Source organism: Hyperolius riggenbachi, chromosome 2 (genome assembly GCF_040937935.1).
Source record: "Hyperolius riggenbachi isolate aHypRig1 chromosome 2, aHypRig1.pri, whole genome shotgun sequence".
Lineage (NCBI taxonomy): Eukaryota > Metazoa > Chordata > Amphibia > Anura > Hyperoliidae > Hyperolius > Hyperolius riggenbachi.
Genome location: NC_090647.1, coordinates 480741122 through 480765037, shown reverse-complemented (window position 1 = coordinate 480765037; position 23916 = coordinate 480741122). Strand labels below are relative to the sequence as shown.

General features: G+C 47.1%; 1 protein-coding gene across 3 annotated transcripts in view; it reads right to left on the bottom strand.

Annotated features, from left to right (window-relative positions):
* The window catches only part of LOC137544906 (apoptosis-inducing factor 3-like), a 234219-nt gene that overhangs the window by 78207 nt on the left and 132096 nt on the right, over positions 1–23916 (bottom strand). For all 3 annotated transcript variants that reach the window (XM_068266005.1, XM_068266006.1, XM_068266004.1), the window contains 5 exons: positions 20878–20987; positions 13699–13743; positions 13532–13613; positions 7054–7166; positions 3561–3647 (listed from right to left, as the gene is read on the bottom strand). In XM_068266005.1, coding sequence (XP_068122106.1) covers positions 3561–3647; positions 7054–7166; positions 13532–13613; positions 13699–13743; positions 20878–20987 — 437 coding nt within the window. The remainder of the gene's footprint in view (positions 1–3560; positions 3648–7053; positions 7167–13531; positions 13614–13698; positions 13744–20877; positions 20988–23916) is intronic.

The window sequence follows — 23916 nt, the reverse complement described above, 5'->3', positions numbered from 1 at the left end:
TAATGAATCTAAAATATATGAAAGCCTAATGTTTATCAGTACATTACAGAAAATAATGAACTTTATCACAATATGCTAATTTTTTTTTAGAAGGACCTGCACAAGTTGTGCGTTATAACATAATTGACAGCCTACGGGAGTCTGAAGAAGGCTTATTAGCTCTTGTCCTTTTTAGTTAGCCAATAAATTGTATCATCTGGTTAAAAATGTCCTGCTTTTGTGGACAGAAAGATTTTAGTTCCTTACCATGAAGTCTTCCAAAAATTATAATACCAGCAACAACCAGAAGGGGGCATTGATGCTCCACATAAAAAGTCTGCACCCAACAAAAAGCCAAGAATCAGAGAAGCAGGAAAACGGTAAATGCAACATTTGTTGTAGAGTTTTCCATTTTAGGCAGTTGGAAATATCTTTGCAGGGCACTAAAATAGAAAAGGGATGCTTCTGGATCTGGTCTTAGGTGTAACCATCATCCTCATTGAAATCATGTTTTGTTTGCCTAATTTTTATGGAGGATTTACAATCTATATTTTTCACCCAGTTGGAATGAATTTATGGAAAAAATCCTGCAAGATAAATCCATATTTGTGATGAGTTGGCGCATTGGGTATTACCACAGCCTCACAACTACTACATGCAGTCTAAAGGCGCAATCGAAGTGCAATTTTCTTGTGTAATATACAAAATACAGTCCTTTTATTTTGTATATTAGTGTATTCCAGTACACTGACCAGACGTCCCATTTTACTTGGGACACGTCCCAGGTTCAGGGTCCCCTGTCCCAGGCTGCAATGTGTCCCAGGTTATGTCCCACCTTTGGCCGCTTGGTGTCCCAGCCGTGAGACTCTGGCCGCATGAGGTAATGTTTGCCTTATTTACTGTTTGCGGAGTCGGAGTAATCGTTTTCTAATGCATTTCATGTGTCAGAGGTAACGGTTATTGCAGTTCCTGTGTCAGAGGTAACAGTTGCTGCAGTTATTTGATGGTCATAGAGACTGCATTTTCTACTTTGGGGTTATTGTTGCAGCATTTGGCATGTTGTGGGCTCACCGTTATTAAATGGTATGCTAATACTGTAGCATCAGCAGCTTCTGCAGATTACATGCACAATCTAATCCCACCATAGTCATAGTCTAATGCCCTACGATATTATTATGTATTTATATAGCACTGGCATCTAAGGCAGCACTTGACAGAGAATGTAGTCATGTCCTTGGTGGAGCTTACAATCCAATCCCGGCCATAGTCAAAGTGTAATGTCCCACCATATCATTATGTATTTATGTAGCACTTGCATCTTCTGCAGCACTTTACAGACTAAATAGTCATGTCATGTCATGGACTGTCATCCATGATGCAAATCTCCCATTTCACCACATCATTGTGGGAACACTGCTTTAACTCATGTGTCTGGGGAACATGGCCTAATTACCTTTAGGGTCACATTGCCTATCTGGGTTTCGGGAGGAAACTCTGGCCCACTGCCTCAGAGTTACATTACAGTTCACTCCATCCACATTTTCCTACTGTGATCATGGACACGCCCATTTTTTGGTGCAGCGTACTACCCCCCCACCACCACACACACACACACACACACACACACACACACACACACACACACACACACACACACACACACACACACACACACACACACACACACACACACACACACACACACACACACACACACACCACCACCTCTGTCCCAGGTTGAGTTGAAGAAAAATCTGCCGTACTACCACCACACACACACACACGCCACCTCTGTCCCAGGTTGAGCCAAGAAAAAATCTGGTCACTGTAATTCCAGGCTTTTTCAATCCGGGGGGGGGGGGGGGGGGAGGAGTATAATAAAACACATTATAATAGGCAGTACTGTAAAAAGAAGCATTAAATTGGGGGTCAGAATAATAATGAGCTGAAATAAAAAGCACCATGATAAGGAGACAGTATAATAAGTGGCAGTGTAATAGGGGGTAGTAAAATGAACAGCCTGACCTACTTTTAAAGACCACGCCTCTCCTGCAAAATAAATGCAGGGGTTCCTCAGGATAAAAAAAATTGTTTGCAGGGGTTTCTTGAGGTCCAAATGTTATTTCCAGGGTTCCTCCAGGGTAAAAAAGTTGAGAAAGGCTGGTGTATTCCATTGTATGGATTATTATGTGCCCCATGCTGGTTTCTTCCCTTGGACAGCACCCCAGACTTTCTTGACAATTTATAAATCAATAATAATAATTGTGCACTGTTCCCTGCAATTTAGCAACTCTCACGATTGGCTGCTATAGCAGTCGATTGCAAGCACACAAAAATCCTGCATGCAGCACTTTCCCGCATCGCCGTGAAAATAAGCGTACCAGTGGAAAAGGGGCACTGCAATTAACATGTTAATTGTGGTGACCTTGCGATCGGCAAAACGTGAACGCACAATTATTGAATGAGAGCGCAGCTGGTGGAAAACGGACCTAACTGTACTTGAAATGATAAGAATTTAAGCTTTTAGGGATTTAACATATTAAGTGTAATTTTGCCTCCTTAAAATAGAAGGTACAGTATTTGTGATAATTTAGTTTTACGTGTGGTACTGTGGTTTCCCATGATGCATCACTCCTGAATATGCAAATCATCTCTTTATGCCCCTGAAAGTACTGTAAGTCTGCACATCCAGATCAGTTTGTGTATAGTGGCCCTGTAGCTAATACATTTTACAGAGCCACATCAACCCAACATACACATAGCCTGTTTCGGGCTTTCTGGTCCTCATCAGTGCATGGTATGGATTTATATGCCTATATGGGATAGGGCTTAGACCAGTACTAAGTAATACCCAGATAACTCATGGTGAACAGGGGTGCTGCTAAGGTTTTTGTGGCCCCAAGCGGCACACAATTACCCCCCCCCCCCCATCAGAGGCCCCTTCTCCCACAGGAAGCCAAATGTGCCCCCTCCCAATAGGAAGTCCTCCAGTATAGGAAGGTAGCCAAAGGCGCACCTCCCCCCCCTCCCAGTATAGGTAGCAACCCCCATATATAGGTAGCCAAAGGTGCCCCTTGCCATATATGGAAGGCATTGATGTCAGTGGAGGTATGTAACAGCCTTCTGACTCCCCATCCCCAACATTCACACACCTGCAGATCGGCAGCAGACCGAAAAGAGGAGAGCAGCACATAGTAACCACGTGGCCCAGATCAAATGCAGGAAATGAGCAATTACTTCCCTTTTGCATCTGCAGTGTACTCCGTGGTCACTGCGTCGCTCTCCCCTCTGTTCACATTGTTGCTGATCTGAGGTCTGTGTGTAAGTGACGGGGAGGAAGGGGCAGTCATATAAGTCACAGACAGAATGGGCCTGGCAGCGTGGGAGGCCCCTGCTGTGGGTGAGGCCCCAAGCGGACACTTGGTTTGTCTAGGCCTAGCTGCACCCCTGATGGTGACCCAGAACCACTAGGAAAGTATCAATTCTTAAAGTGACCCCACAGAGAAAAAAACAGTGTTTCCAATGCAAGCACCAATTCAAGAGTATTCAATGTATATGGAGTAGCTACAATAAATGATTACCTCTTTTTCTGTCCATACTTCAATACCATGTTCAGTGTAAAATTCTTTTGGTCTTAAGTAGATATCTTCTGCCTTCGCGTTCATTACCTGAACACAGATTTTTGTGATCATTAACCAGTTCGCATTCAGTCGTTTTTCGCTTCATGCATCCGAACAATGTTCACCTCCCATTCATTAGCCTATAACTTTATTACTACTTATCACAATGAACTGATCTATATCTTGTTTTTTCCGCCACCAATTAGGCTTTCTTTGGGGGGTACATTTTACTAAGAGCCACTTTACTGTAAATGCATTTTAAAAGGAAGAATAAGAAGAAAACGGAAACAAATCATTATTTCTCACTTTTCGGCAATTATAGTTTTAAAATAATACATGCCTCCATAATTAAAACCCACGTATTGTATATGCCCATTTGTCCCGTTTATTACACCATTTAAATTATGTCCCTATCACAATGTATGGCGACAATATTTTATTTGGAAATAAAAGTGCATTTTTTCCGTTTTGCATTCATCACTATTTACAAGCTTATAATAAAAAAAAAAAAGAAATATTTCATCTTTACATAGATATTTAAAAAGTTTAGACCCTTAGGTAAATATTTGTGTTTTTTTTTTTTTTTTTAATTGTAATGTTTTTTGTTTTTTTTAATTAAACATTTTATGTGGGTATTTTTGGGAGGGTGGGATTGAAATTGTATTTTTTTTGTAAATATATGTGTATTTTTATTTTTATTTAACATTTAGATGTAGTTTACTTTTTGGCCACAAGATGGCAGCCATGAGTTGTTTACAGTGACGTCACTCTAAGCGTACCACGTACGCTTAGAGCGACATAGGAGGCAGAAAAAGCGTAGCTTCCGAGAGAAGCTGTCGCTTTTTCTGCGGGGGAGAGGAATCAGTGATCGGGCACCGTTGCCCGATTCACTGATTCACTGGCTAACAAACCGCCGGCCGATCGCGCGCGTGCACGCGCGCGATCGGCCGCGTGGACGCGCAGGAGCGCACATGGCTTCCTGGACGTGAGTTTCACGTCCAGGAATGTGAAATAGTTAAGGGAGATTCTACATCAAAAAACAACTCACTTAACTCAGCGCCATGGAAGATCATATAAATCACAAATAATGATAATGGGGTTAAAAAAACAAGTGTGTATACAAACAAACGCATGCAACATTTCCAGTATTAGAGGATCTGTCTTCAAGAACAGAACCCAAAATATGAAGGTCGTCAGGACTGAAATATACTAATAGAATTCACTATTACAGTGTAACATTAGGAAGCAGTAAAAAAGGGCCCATATGGCTAGTGGACAAAAAGGGCGCCACCATAGACTGCAATGCAAAATATCGGCTATTGAGCGCCCGACAGGAAATTTGGGCGCCTGAGAAATGTCGGTTGCAGAGATCGGGTTAACAAAAGTTTTCGTTTACAGAATAAGGATTATTAAAATATCTATAGTTTACCTGCTATGAATATGCATTGAAGGCACATTTGTTATAGTGTTATTCTCCACTTTTACACTACTGCGTTCATGTCAAACTCCGGCCCGTGGGCTAAATTTGGTCCTCGGAGCCATCAGATTTGTCTCTCAGGTGGTTTCCCCACTTTGCATTATGTTTGGCCCACTCTAGACCACCAGAAAAACTGTATAGGAGGGTAAGCCCTAGATCACCAGGGAAGCCATATGGGGAGGATGAAAGCACTAGACACCAGGGAACTCTATAGGAGAGGGAAGGGGGCCACTAGACACCAGGAAACTTTATAAGGGAAAGAAGTGGCCACTCGACATTGAGGTTGTCCTACGACTTGGTCCCAAAGCTCAATTTTAGCCCACTTTGTATTTAGGTTTGACACCTCTGCAAGATAAGGTGCAGTAACCGTGGTGTAGTTAGATATTATGGGACCATCAGATGTAAGGACTCTTGAGCAAAAGCCACCTGCCCCTACCATAGACATCAAGGTCCACTTTCTTCATGTCTTTGCTTTGTGTTTTTCTGACTGCATCTCTCCTTCAGCTTTGCTGAAGCAATTTCAAAAGGTTTTGATAGGCAAAGAAACCCATAAAAATTACTTGATAGCCACTCAAATTATTATGGACCATGTAATCTGTTTTTGTACAAAAGCAGCTCTGAATAGTGTGGAGCTAAAAATTGACCACTGCATAATGTCTTTGGAGCAGCCCCTGGGTTATCACTCCAGGGGTTTGCTAATATGAAACCCCCACCGGGCATTAAAACTAAACTAAAATTGCTCCCCTCCCCTCCCGAGAGAAGCTTCCCTGCCACTTCATAGAGCGGAGGAGGGCAAAGGGGCTGTCCGTTAATGGAGAGGAATTATTTAATACATAATCACGATTATTCCTTGTTATTTAACCACTTAAGTATAGACAAAATATAAAGCCACAATCTTTGTACTACAATGACAGGCGATTCACTTAGAGAACCTGAGATGAATGGGAAGAAAAGTTTTATACATACCTTGGGCTTCTTCCAGCCCCATCCAGGCTAATCGCTTTCTCTCCACCCTCCTCCGCCTCCTGGATCTTTTAAAATTGTCCATGGAAAGTCCTCCGGTCCATGTTGCACTGAGCAAGCGCATCTCGGCCATGCCCCATCATGGTTCTGTGGCTGGGAGGACGATGGGGAGCACGCGCGACCACACTGCGCCTGCACAGTCAGGCCCCGACCGGAGGACTTTTCAGAGCCAGTTTCACATGATCCAGATGACGGAGGAGGGAGCGATTAGCCTGGAGGGGGCTGGAGGAAGCCCGAGGTATGTATACATTTTTACCCTCTCCCCATCTCAGGTACACTTTAAGGCCCATAACCACGCAATGATTTTGGCTGCGACTTTTTCCATGATGTGTAACTTGCTCTATGAACAGCGATCATTTCTGTGATCTTTATGACCATGGGTACGTTTGATGGTCTTTTCTCTCCACCCTCCTCCGCCTCCTGGATCTTTTAAAATTGTCCATGGAAAGTCCTCCGGTCCATGTTGCACTGAGCAAGCGCATCTCGGCCATGCCCCATCATGGTTCTGTGGCTGGGAGGACGATGGGGAGCACGCGCGACCACACTGCGCCTGCTCCGTCAGGCCCCGACCGGAGGACTTTTCAGAGCCAGTTTCACATGATCCAGATGACGGAGGAGGGAGCGATTAGCCTGGAGGGGGCTGGAGGAAGCCCGAGGTATGTATACATTTTTACCCTCTCCCCATCTCAGGTACACTTTAAGGCCCATAACCACGCAATGATTTTGGCTGCGACTTTTTCCATGATGTGTAACTTGCTCTATGAACAGCGATCATTTCTGTGATCTTTATGACCATGGGTACGTTTGATGGTCTTTTGCAACATGCGGTAATCACGATAGTCACATGTCCACCCAGTAGAAGATAGATCAAGGAACGCTCATTTGTTGGGTCACATCACTGTAGGTTCTCCGATCCATCTTCTGGTAAGTTCCCAGCTTTAGTGTTATACAGACCTTGCTAAGTTTTGGTCTGTCATAGGGTAAGTGCTTTTCTCTGGTCGCCATGACAATCTTCCCTTTATAACCTTCCTGGCGCAGGGTTTCTGCACAAACCAGGGCAGCAGGACCTATAGTGAAAGAAACCATGAGAAGTAATTTTATTTTTTAACTATTAACTGTACATAGCACCAATATATACTAGAGCACTTCACAGAAAACGCTGAACCATTCACATCAGTCTCTACTCCCAACACAACTACTCTCCAGTATTGTGGTATTAAAGTACACCAACCCAGTGAAGCCCACTCATACACAGTGAGAACATATAAACTCCATACAGAGAGTGGTTTTGACAGAAATCAAGCTCTTGACACCCCCCTTTCTGGAAGGCAAAAAAAGCAACTGCCAAACCTGGCTGCTGAAGAAGACCCCAAGTTAGCCAACCATGGCAGAAATATGAGTTCTTATCCCACAGATTCACTGCATAGAGAGTCAGTAACGGGAAGAAAGCGTCAAACCAGGTCACGTCTAAATCTCCGACATTCATGCTTGCTCTGGGTCACCTCCTCAATAAGTCAAAGGTTTTTTTTCTCAGTGTATGTGCATGGCAGCAGGCCCCATGTGCTTGGCACGCTTCTCTAGTGAAGTTGATGAGGATGGATCCAGTGGTGGATCAGAATGCATTTAGACAAAATAGATTTCCGGTTACAGACTAAGGTCTTTGTAACTTTTATTTTGTTTGGCTTTTAAATGTTTTCAGGAGTTTACAAGTAGGGTTGCTCGTTGGATTCTGCGGAATTGAGATTTCCGCGATTCCGGCCGGAAATTGGCAGTTCCGTTCCGGTGAGCTGGAACGGAACATCTATAGCGGTAATCGGTAAATAGCGAAATTTCTATGCAGAATTTCGACAGAATTTAGAGCCATCGGAAATAAAAAGCCAATCAGAAGCGTGTAAAAGCTTAAATTTACTGTTAAGCAGAATTTTTAAGCCAAGCAGAAGGATCGGAAGGGATAGACCCATCACAGAAGCTTAAAACATGCAGATTTCTGCATTTAAAAAAAAAAAAATCTTAACCACTTCCCGACCGCCGTATTGACAATTGGCGGCTGGGAAGTGGACCCCGCAAGGACCGCCGTATTGACAAATGGCGGCGGTCCTTGTAGGGGCATGGGCAGAGCGATCGCGTCATCCGTGACGCGATCCTCCGCCGGCGCCCGTCTCCGCTCACCCGCCGCAACATCCCGCCGGCCATACGGAAGCGCCGGCGGGATGTTAACCCGACGATCGCCGCATACAAAGTGTATAATACACTTTGTAATGTTTACAAAGTGTATTATACAGGCTGCTTCCTGCCCTGGTGGTCCCAGTGTCCGAAGGGGACCACCAGGGCAGGCTGCAGCCACCCTATGTCTCACCCAAGCACACTGATTTCTCCCCCCCTGCCCCAGATCGCCCACAGCACCCATCAGACCACCCCCCTGCCCACCCCCCAGACCCCTGTTTGCACCCAATCACCCCCCTAATCACCCATCAATCACTCCCTGTCACTATCTGTCAACGCTATTTTTTTTTTACCCCCCCCCCCTGCCCCCTCCTGATCACCCCCCCACCCCTCAGATTCTCCCCAGACCCCCCCCCCCCCAGACCCCCCTGTGTACTGTATGCATCTATCCCCCCTGATCACCTGTCAATCACCTGTCAATCACCCGTCAATCACCCCCGTCACTGCCACCCATCAATCAGCCCCTAACCTGCCCCTTGTGGGCAATCTGATCACCCACCCACACCAATAGATCGCCCGCAGATCCGACATCAGATCACAACCCAAGCGCAGTGTTTACATCCATTCTCTCCTCTAAACACCCACTAATTACCCATCAATCACCCATCAATCACACCCTATCACCACCTGTCACTGTTACCCATCAGATCAGACCCTAATCTGCCCCTTGCGGGCAACCAATCACCCGCCTACACGCTCAGATTGCCCTCAGACCCCCCCTTATCAATTCACCAGGGCATTATTTACATCTGTCCTTCCCTGTAATAACCCACTGATCACCCATCAATCACCCCCTCTCACTGCCACCCATCAATCACCCTCTGTCACTGCCACCCATCAATCAGCCCCTAACCTGCCCCTTGCGGGCAATCTGATCACCCACCCACACCAATAGATCGCCCGCAGATCCGACATCAGATCACCTCCCAAGTGCAGTGTTTATATCTGTTCTCTACCCTAAACACCCACTAATTACCCATTATTCACCCCCTGTCACTGCTACCCATCAGATTAGACCCCTATCTGCCCCTAGGGCACTCAATCACCCGCCCATACCCTCAGAACGCCCTCAGACCCCAGCCCTGATCACCTCGCCAGTGCATTGCTTGCATCTATTCCCCCCTCTAATCACACCTTGAGACACCCATCAATCACCTCCTGTCACCCCCTAGCACACCTACCCATCAGATCAGGCCCTAATTTGCCCCGTGTGGGCTCCTGATCACTCGGCCAAACACTCAGATCCCCCTCAGACCCCCTTCCGATCACCTCCCCAGTGCATTGATTGCATCTATTTTCCCCTCTAACCACCCCCTGAGACACCCATCAATCACCTCCTGTCACCCCCTAGCACTCCTATCCATCAGATCAGGCCCAATACAACCTGTCATCTAAAAGGCCACCCTGCTTATGACCGGTTCCACAAAATTCGCCCCCTCATAGACCACCTGTCATCAAAATTTTCAGATGCTTATACCCCTGAACAGTCATTTTGAGACATTTGGTTTCCAGACTACTCACGGTTTTGGGCCCGTAAAATGCCAGGGCAGTATAGGAACCCCACAAGTGACCCCATTTTAGAAAAAGAGACACCCCAAGGTATTCTGTTAGGTGTATGACGAGTTCATAGAAGATTTTATTTTTTGTCAAAAGTTAGCGGAAATTGATTTTTATTGTTTTTTTTTCACAAAGTGTCATTTTTCACTAACTTGTGACAAAAAATAAAATCTTCTATGAACTCACCATACTCCTAACGGAATACCTTGGGGTGTCTTCTTTCTAAAATGGGGTCACTTGTGGGGTTCCTATACTGCCCTGGCATTTTAGGGGCCCTAAACCGTGAGGAGTAGTCTACAAAACAAATGCCTCAAAATGACCTGTGAATAGGACGTTGGGCCCCTTAGCGCACCTAGGCTGCAAAAAAGTGTCACATGTGGTATATCCGTACTCAGGAGAAGTAGTATAATGTGTTTTGGGGTGTATTTTTACACATACCCATATGCTGGGTGGGAGAAATCTCTCTGTAAATGGACAATTGTGTGTAAAAAAAAAATCAAAAGATTGTCATTTACAGAGAGATTTCTCCCACCCAGCATGGGTATGTGTAAAAATACACCACAAAACACATTATACTACTTCTCCTGAGTACGGCGGTACCACATGTGTGGCACTTTTTTACAACCCTAAGTGCGCTAAGGGTCCCAAAGTCCAATGAGTACCTTTAGGATTTCACAGGTCATTTTGCGACTTTGTTGGTTTCAAGACTACTCCTCACGGTTTAGGGCCCCTAAAATGCCAGGGCAGTATAGGAAATCCACAAATGACCCCATTCTAGAAAGAAGACACCCAAAGGTATTCCGTTAGGAGTATGGTGAGTTCATAGAAGATTTTATTTTTGTCACAAGTTAGCGGAAATTGATTTTAATTGTTTTTTTTTTCACAAAGTGTCATTTTCCGCTAACTTGTGACAAAAAATAAAATCTTCTATGAACTCACCATACTCCTGTCACAAGTTAGCGGAAAATGACACTTTGTGGAAAAAAAACAATTAAAATCAATTTCCGCTAACTTGTGACAAAAATAAAATCTTCTATGAACTCACCATACTCCTAACGGAATACCTTGGGGTGTCTTCTTTCTAAAATGGGGTCATTAGTGGGATTCTTATACTGCCCTGGCATTTTAGGGGCCCTAAACCGTGAGGAGTAGTCTTGAAACAAAAATGACCTGTGAAATCCTAAAGGTACTCATTGGACTTTGGGCCCCTTAGCGCAGTTAGGGTGCAAAAAAGTGCCACACATGTGGTATCGCCGTACTCGGGAGAAGTAGTACAATGTGTTTTGGGGTGTATTTTTACACATACCCATGCTGGGTGGGAGAAATCTCTCTGTAAATGGACAATTGTGTGTAAAAAAAATCAAGAAATTGTCATTTACAGAGATATTTCTCCCACCCAGCATGGGTATGTGTAAAAATACACCTCAAAACACATTGTACTACTTCTCCTGAGTACGGCAATACCACATGTGTGGCACTTTTTTGCAGCCTAACTGCGCTAAGGGGTCCAAAGTCCAATGAGCACCTTTAGGCTTTACAGGGGTGCTTACAATTAGGCACCACCCAAAATGCCAGGACAGTAAACACACCCCACAAATGACCCCATTTTGGAAAGTAGACACTTCAAGGTATTCAGAGAGGGGAACGGTGAGTCCGTGGCAGATTTCTTTTTTTTTTTTTGTCGCAAGTTAGAAGAAATGGAAACTTTTTTTTTTTGGGTCACAAAGTGTCATTTTCCGCTTACTTGTGACAAAAAATAATATCTTCTATGAACTCACTATGCCTCTCAGTGAATACTTTGGGATGTCTTCTTTCCAAAATGGGGTCATTTGGGGGGTATTTATACTATCCTGGAATTCTAGCCCCTCATGAAACATGACAGGGGGTCAGAAAAGTCAGAGATGCTTGAAAATGGGAAAATTCACTTTTTGCACCATAGTTTGTAAATGCTATAACTTTTACCCAAACCAATAAATATAGGCTGAATGGGTTTTTTTTCATCAAAAACATGTTTGTCCACATTTTTCGCGCTGCATGTATACAGAAATTTTACTTTATTTGAAAAATGTCAGCACAGAAAGTTAAAAAAATCATTTTTTTGCCAAAATTCATGTCTTTTTTGATGAATATAATAAAAAGTAAAAATCGCAGCAGCAATCAAATAGCACCAAAAGAAAGCTTTATTAGTAACAAGAAAAGGAGGTAAAATTCATTTAGGTGGTAGGTTGTATGAGTGAGCAATAAACCGTGAAAGCTGCAGTGGTCTGAATGGAAAAAAAAGTGCCTGGTCCTTAAGGGGGTTAAAGCCCACGGTCCTCAAGTGGTTAACAAAAACCAACCAATCCTACGTTAGCAACCAGCTCCTAGCTACCTATCATCAGCTATCCCACCCATTTTGTATATAAGAGAGGTGCGATAATCACGAAGCTTTTGGGTTTCAGTCTGGTGTTTTGGAGAGTGGAGAGACAGACCCATATTGGTTGTTTCAACATAAAACAATAGTCTTTTTAAAAGGGAGGGTTCACGGAGTTAGTTAAAAAAATAAAAATACTAATCCACTTACCTGGGGCTTCCTCCAGCCCGTGGCAGGCAGGACATGCCCTCGACGCTGCTCCGGAGGTTCCCAGTCTTCTCCGGTGGCTCACCCGACCTGGCAAGGCTGGCTTCCAGGTCGGACTCTTGTACGCTCCAACGTGCGTCTCACGTGGTCGCGCTGACGTCATCGGACGTCTGATGACGTCAGCGCAACCGCGTAAGATGCATGTTGGATCGCAAGGAGAAGCCCGACCAGGAAGCCGGCCTGGCCAGGTCGGGTGAGCCACCGGAGAAGACCGGGAGCCTCCGGAGCGGCGTCAAGGGCACATCCTGCCTGCCACGGGCTGGAGAAAGCCCCAGGTAAGTGGATTAGTATTTTTATTTTTTTAACCAACTCCGTGGACCCTCCCTTTAAAAAGACTGTATATAAAACAAAAGTCTTTTTAAAGACTGTGAGAGAGAATTAGACTGAGTGTGAGCTATTAGTAGTAGTAGCTAGGTGTATTTGTGAGAGAGTGACAGTAGATTGTTAGTTTGAGTGATAGATTGTAGTGTAGTGTACTAGTAGTTGCTGTGTGGAGAGGGTTAGAGAGAGCCAGGCTGCAGGCTTAGTGTTTGACAGAGTGAGAGAGTTAGGTGATTAATTAGTTGAGTGTAGTGCAAGTTTTTTTTTTTTCCAAGTTTTTGTTTTTGATTTATTTTCTTTATTTCACCCCTTTATTTTCTTATCTGTTTTTTAGTTCAAGTTAGGTGACTTTATTTTACTTTGGTTCTGTCGCTCATACCCCTTCCCCAATAAACTTTTTTCAGTGTGAGCAAACCAAACAGTGGGTACCCACGCAAAAGAAAGGACAGTTGGATAGTAAAGTGGACTCTGGAGCTAGCTATCTGCATGCATAAGTTTGTTCATATTCCTGCTTGAATAACTTGGATGCAGTCCAAAATTAGGGCATCGATCAAGCAGCAGTGGAAATGCGTTAGGTGGCTTGGGGAGAAAGCAAGCAGTTCCAGATAATAGCTAAACGGTTCCATGTTTACACAGATAAAGCGGAAGTAATATAGCCAATCTAGTAGAGAATTCAGCCTGAATGACCACACAGTGTACTATAGTGTTTACCTGCTCCAACAATTGCTACAGTACTTCTGTCACTGGGGCAGTGGCTGCTCATAGCTTTCACTCTCTTTACACTCTCCAGTGCCTGTATGATAACATAGAACGGAGCCTTTAGCTGACTGCAGGACATAAATAGATTGCAGGATGCATACTGTCCTTTGCCGACTTACCTTTTTACTGGTGACAAGACACACATTGCCATTCTCCACTGTCACCTGTGTGAGGAGAAAAGGATGATATATGTAAGATGAAGGAAACTCGGTTACAACAGAAATACCTGAATAAGGGTAGTATTTCATGGAACTATTATGGTTTAGGTGACCCAGCAACAAAGTCCATAGTAAACAGTTGCAGCACCCTTTAAAGTTTAAAGCTTTGTAATTTGCGGAATAGTGTGGGCCTAGTTATTATACAACCTAAAACCTATGCGTTCCAGAGCATACATGTCAAACTCTGGCCCAATCTGGCCCTCAGAGCCATTAAATGTGGCCCTTTTGTGGTTTTCCCACTTTACATTATGTTTGGCCCACTCTAGGCCACCAGGGAAGCTATATTGGAGGTGAAGCCCTAGATCACCAGGGAAGCCATATAGGAGAGGTAGGGGGAACGCATTAAACACTAGGGAACTATATAGGGGAGGGTGGGGGCCACTAGACACCAGGGAACTCTATAGGGGAGGGAGGACCAATAGACACCAGGGAACTGTATAGGGGAGGGAGAAGGACCACTAGAACCAGCAAACTGTATAGGGGTTGGAGGGGGCAATTAAACACCAGGGAACTTTATGGCCAGTAGACATTGAGGTTGGCCTGCGACTAGGCCCCAGTGTTTAATTCAGTCCTGCTTTGTATTTGAGTTCAGCACCCCTGTCCTAGAGGGTGCTGTTACCCCAATTGTGTTAGTGGGAATTCACCATGAGGTTTCCTGCTTAGTCACCGAAACCATACTAGTGCCTGCGCCCAATTCATTATATGGCAAATCAGCCTTTGCTACCTTTTGTGACCCATGGTCTCTACTCCCTCTAGTGGATTATAAGAAAAATCAGCAACATAAGATGGGGGAGATACTTCATAGATGGCCTAGTAGCCAGTCAGAGATACAGCATCTGGATATCAAAGGTTGACAGAAGACCTGTCCTGAGCCTGTGCTGTCACATGCAGCACAGCCGGCCAAGACAGAAGCCTCTGCTGCCACAACAGGTTAATTGACTGCTCCCCAAAATGGATTATTATATTGTATTTACTGTATGTTGCACTAACTTCTTCCTCAGCACTTTACAGATTACATAGCTATGGCACTATCTGTCCCTTCAGAGGCGCTCACAATCTAATCCCTACCATAGTCCTTTTCTAATGTCCCTACCGTAGTGCAAGCCTAAGGCCAAATTTGAGAGGAAGCAAGTAACTTATGTTACTTTCAGAAAACAAAAGTAAGGTTGAGAGCCCACAATGGTGTTATATGTATAGGTCAAATTTAATAAAACCTACTATTGTTAATGTGTACCACCAAGGCAGCCACTGTATAGGCAGGTGAGGAGCTTAGACCCGACCCCATTCAGGTTAAGAAGTCGCTCTATGTGGAAAAGTAAGGGGTAATACCCCTCCAACAAGGGCACCTCTGTTGTGTTACATTATCTGCAATTAACTTATGTGTTTGTTTTAGGATGTGGTAGGAAACTGGTGTGCCTAGAGGAAACTCACATAAACATGGAGAGAACATATAAACGCCATGCAGATTGTGTTGTGGCCCAAATTTGAACTCTGAACCTTATGGCCATTCACTAGGGCCTACTCTACTACTGAGGCCTACTCTACTGCAGACTCACTTATGGGCAGTGTGCCACATAAATTGTTCAATGTACACATTAAAACGCTGCAGAAATTGTGTTAGTGCTGTATACTGTAATGCAAACTAATAACATGCATCAATTATTTCTTTACCATGGTAATGCCTGTGAAACTCCGATAAGAAGCTGCATATATACATTAACTTTTAGGCCATGTTAGTAAAACATACAACTTTGTAAATAAGAATATTCATAATTCATAGAGTCCATAAATACATGTGAATGTTTGTGCCCCATGTGGAATGTTTACATTCTGCTGCCATGGCTGCCATTGTGCTGTAGTATACAATGAGCGGTGGAATGTCCACACAGACATTGCATTGTTCTTCAATTGCTGCATGGCAGCAATGAAAAATAATTTTTTTTCGTCTGTCACAATGAAAACTTCAAGACACTTCAAAAGCTTAGGCCTGGTGCACAGTGGCGTAGCTAAGGAGCTGTGGGCCCCGATGCAAGTTTTACAATGGGGCCCCCCCAAGCACTCTATACATAGCAATTGATACGGTGCACCAAAACCTGCCAATGGCAACTACAGTGTCAGAGGTGCAAGAAGGGGATGGGAAACAGTTTGTTAATGATTACCACTATTCAAAGTATCTATAGAAGTGATTATTATGAGCACAGGACCAATAGAAAGCTAATACTGTAGTTGAGGGAGGGCCCTTCGGGGCCCCTCTGGCCCAAGGGCCCCGATGCGGTCGCTACCGCTGCACCCCCTATTGCTACGCCCCTGCTGGTGCACACCAGAGGAGTTTTTCTGAGCGTTTTGAGTTTTTAAATCTGCTGCTAATGTTATCCTATGTGTCTGTGCACACTGGAGCAATGAGGTTTTGTAAAAAAAACCCATAGCATTACATTGGGAAGAGCTTTTAGAGGTTTCAAAAGCTCTTCCCAATGTAATGCTATGGGGTTTTTTACAAAACCTCATTGCTCCAGTGTGCACAGACACATAGGCAGTGCAGTTTCTAGGCTAAAATGCACCCAGGGCGAGGGTGTAAAAATTGCGCCCCCCCCCCCCCGCGAGCAAGGTATGGGTGCCCGCAGTATAGGTTAGCCAGGTCTAGTTGCACTTAGTATAGGTCCCCCCAGTATAGGTAGCCAAGAATAGGTACCCCAGTATAGGTAGCCAGGCATAGGTGAGCCAGTATAGTTGCCCCCGCTATAGGTTAGCCAGGTAGATGCCTCCAGTATAGGTAGCCAGTATAGTTGCCCCCAGTATAGGTTAGATAGGCAGGCGCCCCCGGTATAAGTTAGATAGGTAGGTGCCCCAGTACAGGTTATTTAGGTAGGTGTCTGCAATATAGGTAGCCAGTATAGTGGCCACCTGTATAGGCTAGCTAGGTAGGTGCCCCCAATAGAGGTTAAATAAGTGCCCCCAGTATAGGTTAGATAGGTAGCTGCCCCCCAGTGTAGGTTAGATTAGGTAGGTGCCCCCCCCAGTATAGATTAGATAGGTAGTTGCCCCCCAGTGTAGGTTAGATAGGTAGCTGCCCCCAAGTGTAGGTTAGATAGGTAGCTGCCCCCCAGTGTAGGTTAGATAGGTAGCTGCCCCCCAGTGTAGGTTAGATAGGTAGCTGCCCCCCAGTGAAGGTTAGATAGGTAGCTGCCCCCCAGTGTAGGTTAGATTAGGTAGCTGCCCCCCAGTGTAGGTTAGATTAGGTAGGTGCCCCCCAGTATAGGTTAGATTAGGTAGGTGCCCCCCAGTGTATGTTAGATTAGGTAGGTGCCCCCCAGCGTAGGTTAGATTAGGTAGGTGCCCCCCAGTATAGGTTAGATAGGTAGCTGCCCCCCAGTATAGGTTAGATTAGGTAGGTGCCCCCCAGCGTAGGTTAGATTAGGTAGCTGCCCCCAGAGTAGGTTAGATTAGGTAGCTGCCCCCAGCGTAGGTTAGATTAGGTAGCTGCCCCCAGGATAGGTTAGATAGGTTATGGGTAGCTGCCCCCCAGTATAGGTTAGATTAGGTAGGTGCCCCCCAGCGTAGGTTAGATTAGGTAGCTGCCCCCAGCGTAGGTTAGATTAGGTAGCTGCCCCCAGCGTAGGTTAGATTAGGTAGCTGCCCCCAGGATAGGTTAGATAGCTATCTGTCCCCTATAGTGGAGGGGGGAGCCGGAGCCGCGGGGAGGGCAGCCCGACCTCTCCCTCCCTCTCCCGGGCGCCCTCCGTGCTCCCCCCTCAGATGCAGAGCGAGCAGCCGGGAAACGCTGTTTGCAACTCACCTGCCTGGCTCCAAGCGCTGCTCTCTCGCCGCTGGTCTGTCTCTTCTCTCTGTATACTGCGGATACACGCGGCTTCCTGTTTAGCCGGAAGCCGCGTGTATCAGCATGTATGCAGAGAGAAGAGATAGACCAGCGGCGAGAGAGCAGCGCTTGGAGCCAGGCAGGTGAGTTGCAAACAGCGCTTCCCGGCTGCTCGCTCTGCATCTGAGGGGGGAGCACGGAGGGCGCCCAGGAGAGGGAGGGAGAGGTCGGGCCGCCCTCCCCGCGGCTCCGGCTTCCCCCTCCATTATAGCGCCCCCCTCCTAACAGCGCCCCGGGCGGCGGCACGCCCCGCACGGGGGTAGAAACGGCCCTGCACATAGGATAACATTAGCAGCAGATTTAAAAACTCAAAACGCTCAGAAAAACTCTTCTGGTGTTCCCCAGGCCTTAATTATTCAACATAGCAAAAGACAACTTTTACAAATCCAATTAGTTTGCTGGCAGTGGCGGCGCCACGCTGGGGCTTACCCAGGCTTCAGCCCCAGCTGGCAACTCATTAGCCCCCCTCAAAGCCCCCCGCCGCCGCTGGCTGCCGCAAGTGTCCGACCCAACCTCGGCTCGTCATGCAGTCTGCACACTGCAGTGGAGGCGAGCCTGGCTGCCTGGGAGGACTGGAGGGCGAGGGCTTGGGCTGGCACCACCCACCCCAGCAATCAGTCCCACCACGGACTCACACCCACCTACCCTGGCGACAGGTCTGCTGCTTCCACCCTGGGACGGGCGCAGGCTCAGCTCAGCCTCAGTCATGCATAGCGGCCCGCCCCAGGGGGAGGTAAGTGGTGGTGGTGTCTCGCCGCGTCTAGCGGCGTTATAAAATGTGTCACGTGACGACGTTCCGGCGTCACGTGACACTTGGCCGCCCGCCGCGCAGCCAGCTAGTTGCCGCCGAGTCCGACATGAGAGTGAGAGTGTCTGCGCCACTCTCCAGACTCTCTCTCTGCGGCACGCCAGTCACGCAGTGTGACACACACCCAGGCCAGGCACCGACCCACAGACAGACAGCGCACGGCACGGGACTGGAGGCTGGACTCTGGAGGCTGGAGCTGACAGGACAGCCAGCAGGACTTGGAAGTCGGAACTCAGACAAGGTGGGTGCGGTGGCTGTCCTCTCCAGCCAGCCAGTCAACTGCCAAATTGTTTTTCTGCCCCAGCCCCCCCAGGCCTCCTGAGCCTAACACCAGCAGGCACACCACCAGTCCACCACTAGCCTAGGCCGGACTCTGAGTGAGCACGCCCCTAGGGGGCCCCAGCCCACCCATCACCAGCCAGGCCTGAGGCTTCTTTTTCTTTTTTTGCACCAGCCACCCAGGCCTGAGCTGCCCCCCTGACTGAGCTGAACACAACACCACCAACAACCCCCAGGCCTGACTCTGGGGCCCCAGCCCACCTACCAGTCCAACAGCCAGGCCTGAGCTGCCCTGGGGCCCCCATCCCACCACCACCAGCCAGGCCTGAGGCCTTCCCACCAGGCCTGAGCTGCCCTGGGGCCCCCCATCCCACCACCACCAGCCAGGCCTGAGCTGCCCTGGGGCCCCCAGACTACCTACCACCACCAGCCAAGCCTTAGCTGCCCTGGGGCCCCCAGCCTACCACCGCACCAGCCAGGCCTTAGCTGCTCTGGGGCCCCCAGCCTACCACCACCAGCCAGGCCTGAGCCCTTCCTCCCAGCCCGACACCACCAGCTAGGCCTGAGGTGCCCTGGGGCCCCCAGCCTACCTACCTACCACCACCAGCCAGGCCTTAGCTGCCCTGGGACCCCCAGCCTACCACCGCACCAGCCAGGCCCTAGCTGCCCTGGGGCCCCCAGCCTACCACCACCAGCCAGGCCTGAGCCCTTCCTCCCAGCCCGACACCACCAGCTAGGCCTGAGGTGCCCTGGGGCCCCCAGCCCACTGCCACCAGCCAGGCCTGAGCTGCCCTGGGGCCCCCAGCCCACCGCCACTAGCCAGGCCTGAGCTGCCCTAGGGCCCCCAGCCCACCACCACCAGCCAGGCCTGAGCTGCCCTGGGGCCCCCAGCCCACCACCACCAGCCACGCAGGCCTGAGGCCGCCCACCACCAGTCAGGATTGAGGTGCCCTGGGGCCCCCAGCCCACCACCACCAGCCTGACTACATATACTGGGGACAGCTATACACCTGGCTACCTATGCTGGGGACACTGGCTGTCTGTCATTATGTGCATTTACTGGTGAAAAGTTGTCGCTTATGTGCATTTACTGGGGAAACGCTGTCTATCATTATGTGCATTTACTGGTGAAAAGCTGTCACTATGTGCGTTTACTTCATTTTTTTTATGTAACTACGTTAGCTGGTACAACTACATTACAGTTAGCCCCGCCCACATGACATCATGACCACGCCCATTACACCCCCCCCCCCCCCCCCCTCCCCCCGCCAAGCCCAGCCTGCCAGCCCTTGTGCCCCCTTTGAGCCCCCCAAAAAATCTGAAGCTGGAGCCGCCACTGTTTGCTGGTCTCATTTATTCTAAAATGTTCTTAACTAGAAAAGTACTCAGGGGCTAGTGTACATGGACCTTTGACTTCAGCTTTAAGATTTTTATATACTAATGTCATTTGAACAGTTTGCCTTTACTATGAGTACAGTTTGATTTCAAGTTTGACTGAAATTTCCCATTCTCTACAATAACTGGCTTATGTAAAAAAAAAAAAAACTGGTACGTGGATACTAGGCAGGGATAAAGATGGATTTACGCTCTAAAAAGTTCATTCTTTTAATGCATATTATTTAAAAGTTGCAGTAAGGCAGCTCATTGTACCTTTTGAATAAATAAATTCAAAGTACGGGACAGAACACATGCAGTAGGTCCTTATTGCCAGTAGAGTGGGAGTTTCTTCCCCATCACAAAGCAGACCACCTGAACCAGCCCTCCTCCTCTCACTGCTGAGAGAAATGAATTCTTTGTGGCCAGCATGGCAACTACAGTTCAGCAGTTTCTCCCAGCTTAGTGAGTAATAATATATTTAACCCTTTTATTATGCACTGGGTAGGAACAGCCTAGAAAGGAACGTATGAAAAGACTTTGCAGAGCTGCAGTGCAGGCAACAAAGAATTAATCCCTCAGTAGCAAAGATAAGTCAAAAGTATATGAGTAAGTTGATCAACTGTTCCAAAAATCTTCATCCCAGCCTGATAAATGTTTGGGTGTACTTTTCAGGAAAAAAAATTATAATTACATATAAATTTAAAGCCAAACATACTCTATGTCCATCTGAGTATATCAATACCTTAAAGCAGGGCAAGCTGTCCAATCCAGGGTATTCTTCTATGTCCCCAGTCTTTACATTAAAGCAAGCCCCATGCCATGGACAACGCACTCTGTCCCCTGCCAGGAACCCTGTAATTCAACAGTTCAACATAGTAAAAGTTATGTGCCAGAATCGTTGCTTTATCATCATATATACTGTATATACTTGAGTATAAGTCTAGACATTTAGGACTGATTCACTTCATAAAAAGTATAGGGGTCAACTTATACACGAGTCACAGGCAACACTGAGCACATTGATGCGTGTACTACGGTAATACTAGTGACATTCCCATTCGCAGCAATTTACCTAGTGGTAAGTGATACTTTGAGGAAAGGAAATGCCAAGAAAAAACGCAGGTGTGAAAGTCCTGGCCACAACAATTAACAAGGAAAGGGGCAAATACTGGGCTGCATAAAAGGGAGTGAATAATTGCAGCACTTGGGGGCCTGAAGGAGGTATTGGCTGCACTTAAGGGACAGGAGGGGGTAAATGGCTGCAATACTTTATGCAGTGCAGTCATTAACCCCTCCTGAGCCCCAAGTGCAGCCATTAACTTTGCTGGGTAGACTTATATTTGAGCCAATAAAAAATTCCAGTTTAAGAGGGTTAAAGGGACACTTAAGTCAAAAAAAAAAAATGAGTTTTACTCACCTGGGGCTTCCAATAGCCCGCTGCAGCTGTCCGGTGCCCTCGCCATCTCCCTCCGATCCTCCTGGCCCCGCCGGCAGCCACTTCCTGTTTCGGTGACAGGAGCTGACAGACTTGGGACCCAAGTGATTCTTCGCGTTCCTGGCCACAATAGCGCCATCTATGCTGCTATAGCATATATCATATACCATATAGCAGCACAGAGGGTGCTAATGTGTCTGGGAATGCGAAGAATCACTCGCGTCCCCAGCCTGTCAGCTCCTGTCACCGAAACAGGAAGTGGCTGCTGGCGGGGCCAGGAGGATCGGAGGGAGACAGCGAGGGCACCGGACAGCTGCAGGGGGCTATTGGAAGCTCCAGATGCGTAAAACTCATTTTTTTTGTTTGACTTAAGTGTCCCTTTAAGTATTGAAGTCGACTTATACATGAGGTCGACTTGTATTCGAGTAAATACGGTAATTGTCCTACCTTATATAGCATCAGATAAAACATACATCTTAGTACTTAGGCGCTCAACATTGGCACCACCTACCCTTGGAGGAACTGGAGTTTTAGTTGGTAAATGCATTTGTCATAGTTAATCTATTACAGGAGTTTTAAGATTACATTTTTTTTTATAAAATTATGAACAAACCTGAATATGTCCTTTTAAGTTAACATAAAAAACAAATAGATGAGGACGTAGATATACTGTAGTGGTGGATAAAGTGGTTAAAAGGAAATAAACATGTCAGCCTCCATATCCCTCGTACCTTGTATTCCCTTTGAAGGACTTACGAGCCCAAATAAAAAAAAAAAAAAAAAGTTAAGTACCGGCCTGAAATTTGAAAGCAAAATAGCCACCTACACTGGCTTCAACTGCGCAGTTCGCACAGACGCGAGTGCGTCTTCGCAGCTCTAGGGCTCCCCCCCCCCCCCCGATCCACGCTACAGGCTGTATCCTGTAGTGTGGATCGGGGGGGGGGGGGTGGACTGCGCAGCCGCGGCCAGCTCAGGCGGCCATTTAGCGCTAGGCAGGAGAGCCCGACCCGGTCTGTGGGGTCGGGAGCGGCCCAGGGGGAAAATTTAACTGCAGGGACCCGGCGGAACTGCACGGAGGGCGCGGATGGTATCCTCCGTGCATTCAAATTTCAGGCAGGTACTTAACTTTTTTTTATTATTTGGGCTCGTAAGTCCTTTAACCTCCTTAGCGGTAACCCCGTGCTGGACACGGGGTAACGCACCGTGGAGGATTCCTCAGGCCATGCTGGGCCGATTTGCATAATTTTTTTTTCAAACACGCAGCTAGCACTTTGCTAGCTGCGTGTTTGGTCTGATCACCACCGATGCGCCGCTACCTGCCGCGATACAGCCCCCCCCCACATACCCCTTGCGCAGCCTGGCCAATCGCCGCCAGGCTGCGCTATAGGGTGGATCAGGACTCCCTGTGACGTCACGACGTCGATGACGTCACTCCGTTCGTCGCCATGGCGACGGGGGAAGCCCTCAAGAAAATCCCGTTCAGAACGGAATTTCCTTATGGGCAAGTGGCGCCGGCGGCCATCGCATGTGAAAAAAACCCTCCCGCCGCCGAGCAGTCACGGGAATTATACCGCCAAGGAGGTTAAGGCCTTGTTCAAATTACAAATCGCTAGTGCAACCGCAAGCGCTGAGTGAGTTGTTGATCGCTTTTTAAAGCGCTTTTCCCTGCGCATTGCACTTAGAAAAGCAATGATTTTTTTTTTCACTTCCTGACGTCCGTGAGTCAGTCAATGACCCTTAACCCGGAAATGAATACAAAGTATTTTTTCATAAAAGTGCTCAGGAAAATCGCCATTCAAAGCGCTTTTTCAAGCACTTTGCGATTTCCTTATACTATGTATTGAAGAGCAAACACGCAGAAAATGGTGTAGGAGCTGCGTTTCCGAATGGAAAGAAAGCTCATCGCTCATGTGAGAACACTCACACATAGAGCTAAAAATGTATTTTAATCAGAAGATGGAAAATTATCCCCTAATGAGGGCCCAGAAGTAGAGATGGCCTGAACGGTTAGATCACAAACTTATTCGCACGAACTTCGGTGGTTCGCGTTTACGGTAAACCGCGAACTTTATGCGAGTTCGACCCGCCCCCTATATTACATCATTAGGGTCAACGTTGACCCTCTACATCACAGTCAGCAGGCACAGGGTAGCCAATCAGGCTACACTCCCTCCTGGAGCCCCCTCCCCCCCCCCCCCCTTATAAAAAGGCAGGCAGTGTCAGCCATTTCATTCACTTGTGTGGCTGCAGTAATTAGAGAAGGGAGAGAAAATTGCTGCTGACAGGGAAAGCTTGCTTAGGCTCTTGTGTTAGGCTTGTTATGTTGCTCCTTCTTGCTGATCTTAT